Genomic DNA, 16,256 nt, shown 5'->3' with positions numbered 1-16,256 from the left:
TAGGTGGAAGAGTACAGTGATTCTCAACCAGGGTTCACAGAGGTCTTCCAGGGGGTACATCAACTCATCTAGATATTTGCCTAGTTTTACAACAGGCTACATAAAAAGCACTAGTGAAACCAGTACAAACTAAAATTTCATACGATTACTTGTTTATAGTGCTCTATATACTATACACTGAAATCTAAGTACGCTATTTATATTACCATTGATTTATTTTATAATTATATGGTAAAAATGAGAAAGTAAGCAATTTTTCAGTAATAGTGTGCTCTGACACTTTTGTATTTTTATGTCTGATTTTGTAAGCAAGTCATTTTTAAGGTGAAACTTGGGGGCACGCAAGACAAATCAGACTCCTGATAGGGGTACAGTAGTCTGGAAAGGTTGAGAGCCACTGGAATAGTAGGTGCAGAGACTAACTGTCCTTATTGAAATGATTGGGAAAACCAAACGGATTACAGTACTGTAGCCCAACCTTTCCCTTCTCCCCCCATCAAAAAAACAACCCTCAACATTTGTTAGACAAGTGTTCACTATATTTCCAATTTGGTAAAACACCTTTCAAGAATGTAGGAGCATCACTCCCAAACACATTTCTGGCTGACTCCTCTGAAGACGCTGAAAACAATCTGCAACACTGATTCTAGTTAACAAACTTGGTTCTTTCAATACACTGGTTCAGGAATGCCTGCAAAAAATTTTCCACAGAGAATGGCCCAGCACTCCCACCACCTCTCTCCTGGCAGGCTCCCCCTTGTGGGCATATACCACCCCTCCCGAAGCTGTCACAGAGCGAGTTCTGTGGGCAGAGCAGAGGAGACACTAGCTACTGGAAGAGGAGTGAAGCTGGGCAGGCCCCAGAGGGAGAGGGAGAGCCCCTGTTGCGGGAACAGGCCTCATAGCAACAGCAAGGAAGGGCAGTGCTGGCCACTTCACTGCCCACTCAGGTTTGGCCCTGCAGCCCTCTGTCCAAACCTGAGCAGCACTGAGCAAGTTGCAATGCCACTCAGTTCTGGCACTGTAAACCCCAACCCCATCCTGATGGAGGGGTCCTGGGACCAAAGCTGAGTGGTGCTGCAACCCCCTGTACCAGGTCACACCACCACTCACTCAACTTTGGTCCCATGGTCCCCCTGTCATGATGGAGGGGCCACGGGGCCAAACCTGAGCAGGAGGTGAGGCAGCCAGCACTGCTCCTCCTCACTGCTGCCATTGGGAGGGCTCAACGCTGATTATTTGGCACCCATGCCAATGGTATGCACCACACAGGTGCCAGTGCACTGTTTTACTATTGTTTTTCATTTCTTCTTCTGTTTAGAGAAAAATTAGTTCAAGAAGTGCATTAAGACATAAGACCAGATGTGCTTTCTTTAATAGAGAGGTCATGGGAAAATTAAACGTGCTATTTACACTTTTCCCTTCAAAAGTATCAGAGCCTTGCTGGGAGAGGTTACAACATTAGCCTCTCCTAATGGTTATCAGCTACACAAGTATACACTTCACACTGTTTACCACTTTGGCTGAGATCAGAAGAAATTATTAAGTAAGTTAAATATAAAGGGAGAGTACCATTAATAATTACAACAGTTAAAAGACTATTCCATCCCTTCCTTTCCCTTAAGCCTACAGTTACCTGTGGTTTGTCTTCTATTATGCACAAACAGAAAGGAAAAGAAAAATCTGTCGCTCTGAGTCACTTTACCCACTTCAGGTCCACCAACGTTATTTTTGTGACACATGCCACATCTCGATTTTGTACTGTGCATCAAACCCAGAATTAAGACATAATGAATACAGAGAAGGCAACAGCTTGAACTGGCATTCATTATTTCCTCGTCAGTATTTGACTTATGTTGAGAGGATCTGTAAAATCTATTTCAAAATATATGTGGGCAATTCAGATAGTAAATTATCACTTTTTTTTTTTTTTTTTTTAAAGAGGACACTAAAGCCAAATTATTCACCTCCTCCATCCCTAACACTTTCACAAGGAAAAAAGGAAGGTAAATTGTCCAAGATTACATATTGTTACAGTGATTCTCTGCTTCAACACTAAATTGGAGTTTGAAAGATGATTCTACTGTATAGTCAACAAGAACTCTCCGAATGAGTGCAAAAACTTACCATAGGCTTCTTATTTTGAGACAATCTAATTTAAGATATTTAGAACCAGAACTTTTAAGTTAAGCCTCAACACAGCCTCCACTACTACAGTTGAATTATTCAGTCCCATAACTGCACCTATTTAGTCACTGAGGCCCTGATCCAGTATCATTAAAGTCAATGAGAGCTTTGCCACTGAGTTAAATGAGTGTAGGATCAAGCCCCTAGCTCCCAAGTTTATGAGTGCACATAGGTACTTAGGTTTCTAAATGAGTGCAACTGCAGGGGTAAGAAAAAATGTGTCTGCAATTTAGTACTCGAACTGCAAGTGTAAAACTGCATCTGCAATACTGAAGGCCTTTTTTAAAAACCACACTTTAGGTTTCTGTTTATTATTCAATGACTTGGGGTTTAAGAAGGTAATTAGAGCAATCATCTACATTTTGTTTATACACCTCTACCCCGATATAACGCTGTCCTCGGGAGCCAAAAAATCTTACCATGTTATAGGTGAAACCGCATTATGTCAAACTTGCTTTGCTCCACCGGAGCGTGCAGCCCCGCCCCCCCAGAGCGCTGCTTTACCACGTTATATCCGAATTCATGTTATATCGGGTCGCGTTATATCGGGGTAGAGGTGTAATTCACAACTAACAGTTCAATGGATTTTATTTTTTATTTTTTTTAAACAGAGGGATTTTTTTTTCAGTTGAGCTAGTCAGCCACCCACAAAGTCTACTGAATACAAAGATTACATTGTAATGAATATAATGTAAGACAGAAAAATTAGAAATAAAATACAGAGCATTATATAGCTCACAATTTAGATAAACCCATTGAGTGTAACGCACAAATATTTAATTGTTGACATTGCAGAAAGCAATTGACTGGCACCTCCTTGTCAAATGAGGTCTAGCTGTTTTCTACATCTAACTTATAATTGAGCGGTATTTTAGCTTTGACTGCTGATAATGTTTATGTATCTGCTCCACTGACAAGTTAGTTTGACAGTAGGGTGTTATCTTAATTTTTCTTCTTGAAACAACATTTTAACAAAAATCTCATCCTTTAGACACAGGAAGCTAAAGACTGTTGACAATATACAAATACACAAACAAGAATTACATCATTAAGCGCTGCTTACTAACCTGCATGAGTTCATTGCTGTCAATCAGGTTGTCTTCCAGCATCTCCTGGGTTAGTTTGCCCATAGTACTGTAGAATTCATCTGCAGTTTCACAGCATTCAATCTGCCTGTATCACAACAGAAATTTTTCTGTGATCTAAACTAATTATACATTTCAAAGTGAACTGTATTCTCTGTAGGGTAATCATACAGAATATCCCCTATATTACTGACTTAAACCCTTTGGTTTATTGCAAAGAAAGCCACCATTATAAAAACTAGCAGATCACAAGAAGTTTTATATGATAAGGGGGATGAGTATGCACAGTTCACTGTACTGAGAGAGTAGGCCACTCTCACTCTGTATTAGTGCATGTCAGGAATTCAAATATGGATTAACACATGAAACCCTTGATATGCTAGGAATGGCTGCCAGAGTCTAGTAGCAGAGCAGAGAAAGAGGGTATTTTTGGTAGGGAGATTATTTTTGTAAATTCAGTCTGAACACTGTGGATAGTATGGAGTGAAAAAGAAAAATCTGCAGTGCCGTAATCTGCCCGTCACTAGTGTTACGCACTCTTAGGGCCCTATCAAATTCATAGTCCATTTTGATGAATTTCACAGTCATGGGATTTTAAAAATCATAAATTTCATGATTTCAGCTATTTAAATCTGAAATTTAATGGTGTTGTAATTGTAGGGATCGGGACCCAACAAGGAGTGGGGGGGGGGGGGGGGGTCGCAAGGTTATTGTAGAGGGAGTTGCGGTACTGCTACCCTTACTTCTGTGCTGCTGCTGGCGGCAGTGCTGCCTTCAGAGCTGGGCAGCTGGAAAGCGGCGGCGGCTGGCTGGGAGGGAGCCCATCTCTGAAGGCAGAGCCACCAGCAGCAGCAGCACAGAAATAAGGATGCCATGGTATGATATCGCCACCCTTACTTCTGTGCTGCTGCCAGCAGAGCTGGGCCCTCAGTCAGCAGCCTCCACTCTCTGGCCGCCCTGCTCTGAAGGCAGCAATGCAGAAGTAAGGGTGGCATGGTATGGTATTGCCACCCTTACTTCTGCCCTGCTGCTAGGGGGATGCTTCCTTCAGAGCTGGGCGCCCAGCCAACAGTTGCCACCCTCCAGCCGCGAAGCTCTTAAGGCAGCGCAGAAGTGAGGGTGGCAATACCGTGGCCCCCTAAAATAACTTTATGACCCCCCCCGCAACTCCCTTTTGGGTCAGGACCCCCAATTTGAGAAACACGCGTCTCCCCTGTGAAATCTGTATAGTATAGGGTAAAAGCACACAAGAGATGAGATTTCACAGGAGGAAACCAGATTTCATGGTCCGTGATGTGTTTTTCATGGCCCTGAATTTGGTAGGGCCCTACACATGCTATATGGAAAGTTGTTGAACATTACAGTTGTGAAGGCTATAAGGATTACATTTTTAATTTTAAAAGTTCCACAGAATTGCACTTTGTCAGCACAGCAGCACGTACTGTATAGAAAGCGTTATTTTTTAATGGCAGAAGATGAGTCAGGCCTGTGACTAGACCCAAGTGTTGCTGTAATTACAGAAGTAGAAACTAAAAGTTCCAGGGAGCAGATTTTCAGGCTCATTTAGTATATGCAGTCAGGAGCAAATCACCTTAAGCAGGGTAAGTCCCTGCAGAGACAGCAGCTCTCCCAAACATTATATACCTGTTGTGTAAATGGGAGATGTATTCTTCCTGTGTGAAAGAAATTATGTGGAAAGAAAGGTAGAAATACACTTAACAGAGATATGAAGAGAAAAGAAAATGAATATGTGGATTTAAGTCACCAAGATGACATCAGAGAAAGTGTTACAGGTGAATATTTTCATAAGTGACCAGTGATTTTGGGTGCCCAACTTGACACACCTTGAAAGGGCCTGATTTTCTAAGGGCAGGTGCACAACGCTTTCTGGAATGCAGGCCCTTTGTTAGGTGTCTCAAATTGGACACCCCAAATCACTAGTCATTTTTGAAAATTGACATTGAGGGGCATAGGGATGGTACTGTTTGAGAAGAATTGTGCCAACGGAAGGCTTCCAACCCTGCAGAAAGTGACTTCCATTGGTCGGTAGAATCAAGGTCTCCTGGGCCAGCATGGAATAAGTAGTATCTTTCTGGCAACTCTTGACAGAAAAAGTGTGGTGGGGTGTCCACCCCACACAAGTTTGGAGTGGGTTAATGTGGGCCAGAAGGGGCCAATTAATCTTATATGCTGCACCTGGAGGGAAACCAGAGCTTGATAAGCACTGATTGCAGATGAAGCCCAGTGGGGGGGGGGGGGGGGGGGGGGAAGAGCTGGGATAAGAGTATAAAGCCAGGAAGTGAGAGCAGGAAGAGGCTGCAAGGAGGAGCTCTTCAGTCACTCCCTTGAGAGGAAGAGAATTGGCCAAGGACAACGAGGAGATCCAGGGGGAGAGTAAGCTCTAGGGTCCTGACACGCACCAGGGATTTTGACAAGAGGTGCAACGTAGCCACACTTTCAAGCAGAACAGAAGTTGCATGTTGTGGCTCGAGGCAAAGGGGTCTAATTTGAGAAAGTGCCCATCTGGATAACATGATATTGAACATCTGCTGATCCAACTCCAATTGGTCAGTGACAGACTTCCTACTGAGCCAGTCTGTCTAGGAATTCAGTTCACTGACAATAGATCCCGCTTTGAATGACTCCTTTTGATCTCTAACAACAATAAGACTTTTTCTGCCTCCTGGCTCAGCAAAGAACTCCAGGTGTCTTCTTATTTGTTTACATAGGAGTTGTATGTAGAGCTGCTTCTGATATGAAGGAGAATCTTTACTGCCTTGACCTTCACAATTTTTCTCTCTACATTGTTGAGCAGGGAGGAAGAAATCAATTATGGAGTGGTATTCCTGGAATTACAACAAATTAATCTTTCCAGATCATCTGTGACTTCCAGCAGCCACTGAAAACATTATAGCCTGCCTCCTATAAAGGAGAATGAGTATAGAAAGAAAACCTGAGTCACCTACTGTGGGTGTCTAAGTTTAGGAGTTGTCATAGGAATCTGGAGCTGCTACTTCTAACTGAAATGTCAGGACATGTTAGCTGAAATGAAGGCCGATCAGTGCAAAACAATAAAGACAGTAAGTGTTTCATACAGTGTTCATAAGTACACGTTCATTACATGCATGTGATATTACAGCAAGGCTTAACAGCTACTTCGGTTTCCAGATACTTGATTCTGACAGTTTATATCTGACGTCAGTCTATGTATGTACAAGATCAGAGGCCAGAAAAGCAGTGCTCTATTTCCTCCAAAACAGCACCTCCATGAGCTACTGAAGACTTGAATGCAAAAGGCTGACATTACTCCACTTTTATTTCCAGACATTTCTTTTGTTGTTACTACTACTACTAGAGATTGAAAAATTCTCAAAGAGAAAGGAGAGAGACAGTTATAGTCTAAGGAATTAAATACAAGATTGGAAACCTGCCTGTGCTCTTGGGAAAAAGTCATTTCACTTATTTCAGTTTCTCAATCTATAAAGTGGGGATAAGACATCCCCTGCCTACCTTACAGGGTTGTTGTGAGAACTGACCAATTCTTACTATAATAACTACAACTATGAGTTAAATATATAATTATACTTCTCATGAGAAGCACCAATGTCTGCAATCCATGACAGAGCTTAGGGCAGCAGTCCTACGCATTTACAAATGAATTCATTTTAGACAAAAGCAGAACATCATGAGTCTCTGCATTATTTCAAAAGAAATTCATTTGTGAAAGATCATTTGAAACTAGATTGCAGAGGTGGGCTAAAACTGTCAAAGATAAGACCATAAATAGAATTGTGACGATAGTATACCGTTACTGAGAGTGGTAATCTATTAAAAATTGCCTTCCAGATAACACCTACCTCATGTGAAGGGGAAAAAATATGTTCTCTTCTTCCAAGGAAAACTGCATGTGTTTTATCCTCCTCCCTTATCAGTGACACTGAAGTTTCTTGCCTCCCTTCCTCCTCTAACCCTTCACCTGCTCCAGTCAACCCATCTCCTCCTGCCTCATGATATTCCTTTTGCCCACTCTCCATACCACCCCTTTCTCCTTAACCTCTCACTCTCATTAGGTTCCTTTCCCTCTGAACACAAATGTGTTATGGTCTCCCCCATCCTAAGTAAAAGCACCTCCTTCTCCAACTAACACCCCATCTCTTTTCTCCCCTTCACCTCTAGATTCACTGAATGTGACACATCTACAATCGTTGCCTCAAGTTCCTCTTCCACCAGCTCCAACCCTGATCTATTACAATCTAATTTCCTCTCTCTCTACATGCTACTGAAATAAAAATCACTAACAATCTCTCCTCAGCCAAATCTCAGAACCTCACCCTCTTTCACCTCTTGGCTGCCTTTGACATGGATGGTCAGAATCCCCTTCTTGAAATCTGGTCATTTGGCTTCTGTGACTCTGTCCTTTCCTGCTTCTCCTTTTACATCTCTGGTCACTTCGGTATCTATTTCTGTGGAAGTCCCACAGAATTCCGTCCTTAGCCCACTCCTCTTCTCCCTCATGCCTCTTCTCTGGGTGACTTCATTTTCTCAAACAGCTTCAACTACCACATCTGTGCTGATGACTCTCAAATCTGCCTTTCAGTCCTGCATTGCAGCCTACCACTCTGACATCTCGTCCTGGCTGGCAACTGTAACTTAATGTCCAGGCCAGGCCAAAATCTTACTGTTTGTTCCTCCATCTCTTTGTCTACCCAAAGAGAACTCATCCAAGTCCTCCTCATCTCCTGTCTCAACTACTGCATACTCCCCTCTTTGGGCCTTCATGACACCCACTTCATTTTCCTTATGTCCATTCAAAATGTTGCTGTTAATATCATTTTCTTTGTCCATCATTCTGACTATGTCACTTCTGTCTTTGAGTCTTTCATTGGCTCCTCCTCCAGTACATCAAATACGAGCTTCTGGTCCTTACCTTTAAGGCCTTTCACAATATAGCTCCTCCTTGCGTATTAGTATCTTATCCTTCCAATCCTTTCTACTCCTATTTAGCCAGCATCTCTTGCCTATTTGACTGTTTCTCCCGCAAGTACTGTTGAGCTTTGTTCCATGCTGCCCCTTACGTTTGGAACACCCTGCCCAAACTAGCCCATAAGTCCTACCCTCTTCTCAAAGTCCCTCATCACAACCTACTTCCACCAGGATGCCAGCTAACAATGGCTATAAAGATGCCCTGTATGATTTCTGGTGTTTATCTTATTTATTTGGCCTTTGTAAAACATGTTCTTATTAATGTTTCCCTCAACCGCCTGCTGCCATTCCTTCCAATTGTTTGTTATTTCCACTTTGTAAGTCTTGTCTTATTTAGATTGTATGGTAAACTCTTCACATCAGAGAACTTAATTTATTCTATGTTTGTATAATACCTAGCAAGATTGGGCTCTGATCCTGACTGAGGCCTCTAGAATTCCAGGTGAAGTGGGAAGTCTGTGCACAGAGGTCCTGTGGGACTGGGCCCATTGTCTGTAGATAACATAATACAAAATAATAATAATGCTATGTCTAGTTTATTCTGCATGTAAACAGCTCAATTCATGAATAAAGCCTGAGTAAGAACAGTTCTTAGCTAATTATTCACCATTTGCCAGTTACAAAAAAAAAAAAGTAATTATTTTTCAGATTAAACATGCAAGATACAAAACCAAATATAATGTAAAAGCACTTGCCTGTGGTGCTGAAGTTTTAAGTGGTAATTTATTTTGCAAATTTAGAAGACCTCTTGGGATACTGCTGCATATCTTTAATATTTTAATTTTAAATTAAAGGAAAAGGTTTGTTGCCAGGAAAGTAGGCGTTGCTGGGTATGAGAGAAAAAGATTGGATGCAGCTGCTGAATCCAACAGACTTTTCCAGCTGACACTAGTAGATACTCGGCCTGCTCCTGCTCACATTTCCCAATGAAGTCAGTGACAAAACTCTTATTAACGCCAAAGGGATTTGGCCCTCTGTTTGGAATGTAAATATTTGCAGTGACGAAAGTAGTAGTTCAGAAAAATCATTCCATTCCAAGTATCCTTTTTTAAAAAAAACACCTAGATTTATATTCATTATTGTTCCCTTACAAAATGAGACAGCTTGCATGTTGCAGATTTCTTAGCACCTATACATTACCCCTAATAAAATCTTGGTTAAAAATGTTCTTTAAAGCAATTGCTTCCACAAATAGTTTCTAGAAAACTTGTTGGTTAACACCCATTCACCAGGCAATGCACTGTATAGAGGAACAGATTGAGGCTTGTAATGAGCTGAGCACTACTGTAACTACACTTTAGCAACATATGTTTCTTCCTGAAAAGAAGCACAAATTTTAACAGTGAGGGTAATTAACCACTGGAACAATTTACCAAGAATTGTGGTGGATTCTCCATCACTGGCAACTTTAAAATCAAGATTGAATGTTTTTTTCTAAAAGATATGCTCTAAATAAACAAGAATTAATTCAGAGAAGTCCTACGGCCTGTGAATCTAATGTGCCTTTCATCTAGTACAGACAAGGAGCCTCTATGCACAGAACTCCCATTGATTTCACCTAGAATTGTGTGTGCAGTGGGCTTACAGAATCAGACCCAACATTTAAACATATATTATATATGCTATGTAATTAAATATAGAAATTTGATAGGGTGAAGACCAATAAGTCATCCCACCCTTCTTTCTGCCATTGCCAGACGGTTCCCTAGAGTACATTTTATAGAATGCTATATTGCAACCTTGTACATCTATTTTAAAAGTAATAGTTTCCTGCAAGGCCATGTCTTGTTTTATCTGGAATTTTCACTTCAGAAAAATAACACGTATTAAAACCATATATGTTGCATGCATTGCACAAAAAGAAAAAAAAGTCACTTACTCGCCTAACTTTGCCCAGATAGCCAGTGCTACTCTCAGTATAACTTCAGAACCTTCAAAGAATACTGAATCCCAGATCTTTAAAACTGTATGATTAGGAAGGCATGTAGCAAAGAGGGTCAGGAACCACTGCATTGTGAAGACATTGGTAAGTGGGGGTTCATAGCCTCCTAAAATGGAAAAATTAAGATAGTAAGTCATTCACAATTCATTATTCCCCGAAGTTACTTTATAATGTTGTGCGAACTGGTGCAGTGCTGCATTCTGAAGGCTGCCAATAGTTCCAGGGCCTCTGCTGCTGCTCAAAGCTTTCCCAGTCTGCAGCTGTCTACAGGGTTCTGAATAACAGCAGTGAAAAGTAACATGTCGAATCACTCTGCTGCAGTGTAGGAAAACTGAGACTATGCCTACACTAGAGTCCTTACAGTGGCACAGCTGTACCGATGCAGTTGTGTCGCTGTAAGATCTCCCATGTGGCCACTCTATGCTGACAGGAGAGAGTTCTCCCGTTGACATAATTAAACCACCTCCAACGAGCAGTGGTAGCTATGTTTTTCCACACCCCTGAGCAACATACGTTTTGCTGACGTAAGTGGTAGTGTAGACATGGCCTGAGCAGCAGCAGAGGTGCTGGTGATGTCTGTAGATCCCAGAAGGTAGCACCACTTAGTTAATACCCATTTCATATTTGGAAGGAGGGTTTTTATTGTACCCTACAATCACAACAGCTAAATTTTTTTAAAAATAAAACTCAAATTCTGCAGAAGTTGATGACAATTGTCCAAAAAAAATTCTCCTACTTGCCCGATGGGGAATCATTCTTTTAAGTCCTGTCTATTGTATTAAAATCCTAGTGTCCTGACTCAGCAGACACAGCTGTAATGTATTTGGTTTTCCTTTTGGTTTGTTAGCACTTTCATAAAAGATTTAATCCTTCAGTTTAGAATTCTGAAGTTTCACTTTCTGGTGCTTGGAGCATGTTTCATGAATTTTGGTAGTGTGGATTGATTCATAGAAGGTCAGCAATGCTCCCCATCACCCTCCAAAATTACTTGATCACCAAGCCAGCAAACATGAATTAAAGGCTTTTTGTTTATCTGTTTTTATACTATTCAGGCAGGCATTCACAAGACTATCTCCTAGAAGACAGGGGTCTTCGTAATGTTCAGGTTTGGAACTCAAGGGGCATTCAATTGTAGAATAACAAAAAACTATATCTTGTTAAGGAAAGAACGTTCTGAGGAGTGTTATGTCTCAGAGCTCAGGGTGCAGAGCCATTTTCAGACAACAAAGATCAGCTCTCAGATTCAAGGACATTTTACACCCTGCGTCACTAGGCATCTAACCAGAAAAATAACAACCAGACATAGGCGTGCGCAGCCCATTTCATTAGGGTGTGCACCCAGGGAGCCCCGCCCTAGCCGCGCCCCTGCCCTAGCCCCACCCCCACTCTGCCCCCATCCACTCCCTCCTACTTCCCGCCCCCTGACTTCCCCCCTCAGAACCCCCAACCCCCTCTGCTCCTTGCCCCCTGACTGCCCCCCTAGGACCCTACCCCCTACCTGTTCCCTGACTGCCCCGACCCTTATCCACACCCCCGCCCCCAGACAGACCCCCAGGACTCCCACGCCTATCCAACCGCTCCCCACCCCCTGACAGGATCCCCAGAACTCCCAACCCATACAACCCCCCCGCTCCCTGCCTGCCCCAACCCCTCTCCCCACCCCTGCCTCCTGACAGGCCCCCCCAGAACTCCCGACTCATCCAACCCCCCCAGCTCCTTGTCCCCTGACCAGCCCTCCAGAGACCCCCCCACCCTAACTGCCCCCCCAGGACCCTCCTTGCTCCCTGTCCCCTGACTGCCCTGACCCCTATCCACCCCCCGCCCCCTGACAGAACCCGGGACTCCCATGCTCCATCCAACCCCCCCTGCTCCCTGACTGCCCCCTCCAGAGACCCCCCCCACCCCAACCACCCACCCGGGATCCCACCCCCTATCCAACCCACCCTGCTCCCTGTCCCCTGACTGCCCCCACCCCTTATCCAACCCCCCTGGCCCCAGACCCCTTACCATGATGAGATGAGGTTCCTAGCCTCCCTGTGGAGCCAAACACTGCCCCGTGGGAGCGCACAGCCCCGGCCCCCAGACCGCTGCGCGCATGGCGGCATGGCTCCAGGGGAGAGGGGAGCGTGTCTGCCTCCCCGCGGAGCCCCGGCCCCCAGAGCACTGCGCGCGCGGCGGCATGGCTCCAGGGGAGGGGGGAGCGTGTCTGCCTCCCCGCGGAGCCAAACGCTGCCCCGCAGGAGCGCGCAGCCCCGGCCCCCGGAGCGCTGCGCGCACAGCAGCATGGCTCCAGGGGAGGGGCCAGCGGCTTGCTGAGCTTGGGCGGGTGCTCCGGCCCGGAAGCGCAGACCCCGCAGCTTGCTGCGCCGGGAGAGGGTGGCTATTTGCCCACCCCTGCATTAGGGTGTGCCTGGGCACACCCGGCACACCCCGTGCGCACGCCTATGCAACCAGACATGATCTACTGCCATGAATCAGTCTTCCCACAAGAATAACATAATTCAAATACAGATTCCACCAAGAAACTGAAGAGGACATCAAAGGCCATGCAATTAGGCAGAGAACTTTCCAGGACATCCACTATACTATGCTATGTGATGTAGTATTGTCAGATACATAATTTATGGCACTGTCAACCCAATTCTGTCCACAGCTACTTATGGGGCTAAAGTATCTCCTCATTTGCTTCACCTGAAAGAGCTGTTGGTTCAAGATACGGTTACCAGTATAAGAACAATCTCCTGTCATGTTAACTATGTTAGTCAATTAGTAAAAGGTCAACTGTATCCTTACACAATTTTAAAAAAATGTAGTTGCTCTCAAAGTTTTAATACACCTCTACCCCAATATAACGCGACCTGATATAACACGAATTCGGATATAACGTGGTAAAACAGTGCTCCGGGCGGGCGGGGCTGCGCACTCCGGTGGATCAAAGCAAGTTCGATATAACGCGGTTTCACCTATAATGCGGAAAGATTTTTTGGCTCCCGGGGACAGCGTTATATCGAGGTAGAGGTGTATATACATCTTTAAACCACTGTGTTTTTAAAAATGATGCTCAATGAGGCAAATGTGAAAATAATTCAACACCATTTTTGTTGAACCCACCTCTACTTTCCCTGTTTGCAGCTCTCTGAAGCGTATCCAAGTACTGGGACAGTTCAGGAAGTTTCATTCTTAAAAGATCTCGGAAAACAGCCATATCCACAGACAATGCACGAAGGTTATTGACAAAATAGCTATCAGGCAGTACTTTGTCGATTAGGTAAATCATGATCTGTAAGAAAATGAGAAAAAGATCAGTCAATCGTTTAGGATTGATAAGGAGAGAACAAATGATCTTCCAAGAATAGCAAAAACTCCAATTAGAAAATATAAAATGCACTAAAATGTTCTATTCCACTGAGCTATAGCTTAGACACCCTGGCAAAATGTGCCTTAGGTGTCTGATGTTTAATTCAAGAAGGCAACATTATTTTAAGCCAGGGCTGGCTCCAGGTTTTTTGCCACCCCAAGCAAAAAAAAAAAAAAAAAAAAAAAAGGGCGGAGTGCCGCCCCAAAGAGCCGGAATGCCGCCCCTTTAGAAGTGCCATCCCAAGCACATGCTTGGAACGCTGGTGCCTAGAGCCGGCCCTGCTTTAAGCATCTGTAGACATTCCAGGTGCAGAGCACCTGTAGGATTGGGTCCTAAGTGTCAACTCTTCAACAGCAGCTTGCACTGTTAATTGAGGAGTCTGGATAACTTCAAAAAAATAACAGGATGTAAAAGACTAATAGAAGCCACACCACACAATAATTAAAGAAATATTCTGTTAATCAAAGCCAATTTTTGATACTTCTGTTGTTGTATGTGCTAGTGAGATGCTCTGAATTATTTAGGAAATTCTTAAATCCATTAAGTCTGTGCTGTTTAAATGTCACAAATGGAAGACTTGCTATCCAAGTCAGCATCTAAATTACTGGCAATGTATGTGATGCTGCTCTTTAGAATGCTCTTCCTGCATTTTAGCTGGTGTGATGTGTTATTGTACATTGCACTTCATCTTGTCCTTATACAAGGTAATAAACTGAGCAATATAACAATGCACAGCTCAACAAATATGTTTAATTATACAAAGAAGGCAACTATATTGACAATAATTCACCAACTGATTATGGTGAAATATTTAAGGATCATAAAATGAGACAAATATGATTGCTACCATCTCGATGAAAATTGTTATATGCAAGTATTTAGAGCACTGATATACCACCTGCCCCTGCAATTTACATACAAGACGTTTTTGCACTGAATGACTGTGTCTTCCCTGCCTGTGACTTTTTAAGCATTTATTAGAAATTTTTACACTTCTACGGATTTCATAGAATTAGCAGAAAAAAGTGTTATATGCAAATAAGCATGACATTTATTTTGCAGCAATGCATTATTTTTGTCTGCATGATTCTCAGAACAACCTCTACTCTTTCTTTGCAATATAATTAAGAGTCCCTTATTTCTCAAAGTACATTTATCATTCTTCTGTTTGCATTATGATTTTTTTCTCCCTTGTGAAAAAAAATTGTGCGTTATTTCTTTATCCTGTTCCCAAGCCTTTGGAACAAGTAATCTAATCTTAATTAGAACTGTAATATATATCCTTGCAGTTCTGCTAATTTCTTATTACTTCAGTTGTAAAGCACTATATTTAACAAAGCCACATGCGCAATGGGTTCTATTTCCATAATGGATTTTGCTTTAAATACTCCAGACATGAAATAGAGAGCTAGAAAGAAAACAAAGCTTTTTATAAGACTTAAATATTCACTTCTGCCTACTTCATTGCCATCAAAAGTGTCTAGGGGTGGGATTTTTTTAAAATAGTGATGTACTTTATTAGCATCCTGTGGTACATTTTCCAGCAATTGGGATATTTCTCACTGGTGTTCAATTCTGTAATTTCTTCCCCATGCCAATCTGTTGTTTAATCTGTTTTTATAAAATCTCTTTAGTATTTTTTTAAACTAGATGAATCACATGTGTGACTGGTTTTTTTTCCACACAAACTATGGCACTCTTATCTACCATATCCACTTCTACTTCAGTTAGGTTAATTTCATTTACTGATTCTATAAGAAGTTTCTATCTGTATTGAACTGGAGATTTAACATTAATGTGCTTACTTTAACTAGTGAAGTGTCTTAGGAACTGCTCCTTTAATAAACTGGAGAACATGTGGTTGTCATAAAATAAAAGAGATTATAATTGTAAATTATTTAGGCAATCACACAAGGCAATTATGTGGGGAGAAAATTATACAAGGCAAATTTTACTCCACGATATATAGTAGAACTATTATATTTTCCTAATGTTACAACTCTCTCTCTATAATAAAAGCAACATATCAGATATCTATCTAGAAATTTATATGTGCTGGACTTTGACTCTGAGAGCTGTTATTTTGCCCATAGTTTCTAAGACTTAAATATATATATAATAATATCTAGAGCAAGGTAAATATCTCTCAGTATCTGACAGAGTCATGATCTTTAACAATTCAACCCCCATGGTAAACTCCTCATTTACATGACAAACTGTACTTTAGGAAGATCATGCATAACACTGGCAAATCTTGGTCCTGGTACCCTGTAGCAAGGCAGGCCTGAGTTCTGTGGCTTGGACTCTGGATACTGTGGCACTCTGGAACTATAGCAGCAGCAGCTTTACATTTAAATGGGAGGGTTCTAAACAATTAAACATGAAAATGAGTAATACACTCAGTACAACAGCACCCAGGATAATTATTTTGATATTCAATTCTACTTACTTCATGATGATCTCACACTTGGTTTCAAAGTGCTGCAGATTTTTGGACTGACAACACACAAATTCGTCACGGTAGTTGTCAAGGAAAGTCGGAAGCTTGGGTTGCTAGGAAAAGGGCCAGTTGGTGCTTTGGGGGCAGTTTCGGATTGGCTGAAATTCTAGCTCCATTGAAGCCAATGGAAATTTTGCCATTGACTTCACTGGGGCCAGGATTTTACCCATTATCTGGGTATTTTTGCAAAAATGGTCATCA

The 16,256-nt window shown here is 42.4% G+C and overlaps 1 protein-coding gene across 5 annotated transcripts in view; it reads right to left on the bottom strand.

The window, feature by feature from the left end:
- The window catches only part of TBC1D30 (TBC1 domain family member 30), an 89,884-nt gene that overhangs the window by 13,507 nt on the left and 60,121 nt on the right, over positions 1-16,256 (bottom strand). For all 5 annotated transcript variants that reach the window (XM_026648780.2, XM_026648782.2, XM_026648781.2 and 2 more), the window contains 3 exons: positions 13,309-13,477; positions 10,135-10,303; positions 3,255-3,360 (listed from right to left, as the gene is read on the bottom strand). In XM_026648780.2, the coding sequence (XP_026504565.1) occupies positions 3,255-3,360; positions 10,135-10,303; positions 13,309-13,477 (444 nt within the window). The remainder of the gene's footprint in view (positions 1-3,254; positions 3,361-10,134; positions 10,304-13,308; positions 13,478-16,256) is intronic.

The sequence above is a fragment of the Terrapene carolina genome, unplaced genomic scaffold, assembly GCF_002925995.2.
Source record: "Terrapene carolina triunguis isolate 2854851 unplaced genomic scaffold, T_m_triunguis-2.0 Scaffold68, whole genome shotgun sequence".
In the NCBI taxonomy this organism is placed as follows: domain Eukaryota; kingdom Metazoa; phylum Chordata; order Testudines; family Emydidae; genus Terrapene; species Terrapene triunguis.
This window is presented reverse-complemented; position numbering and strand designations above follow the sequence as displayed.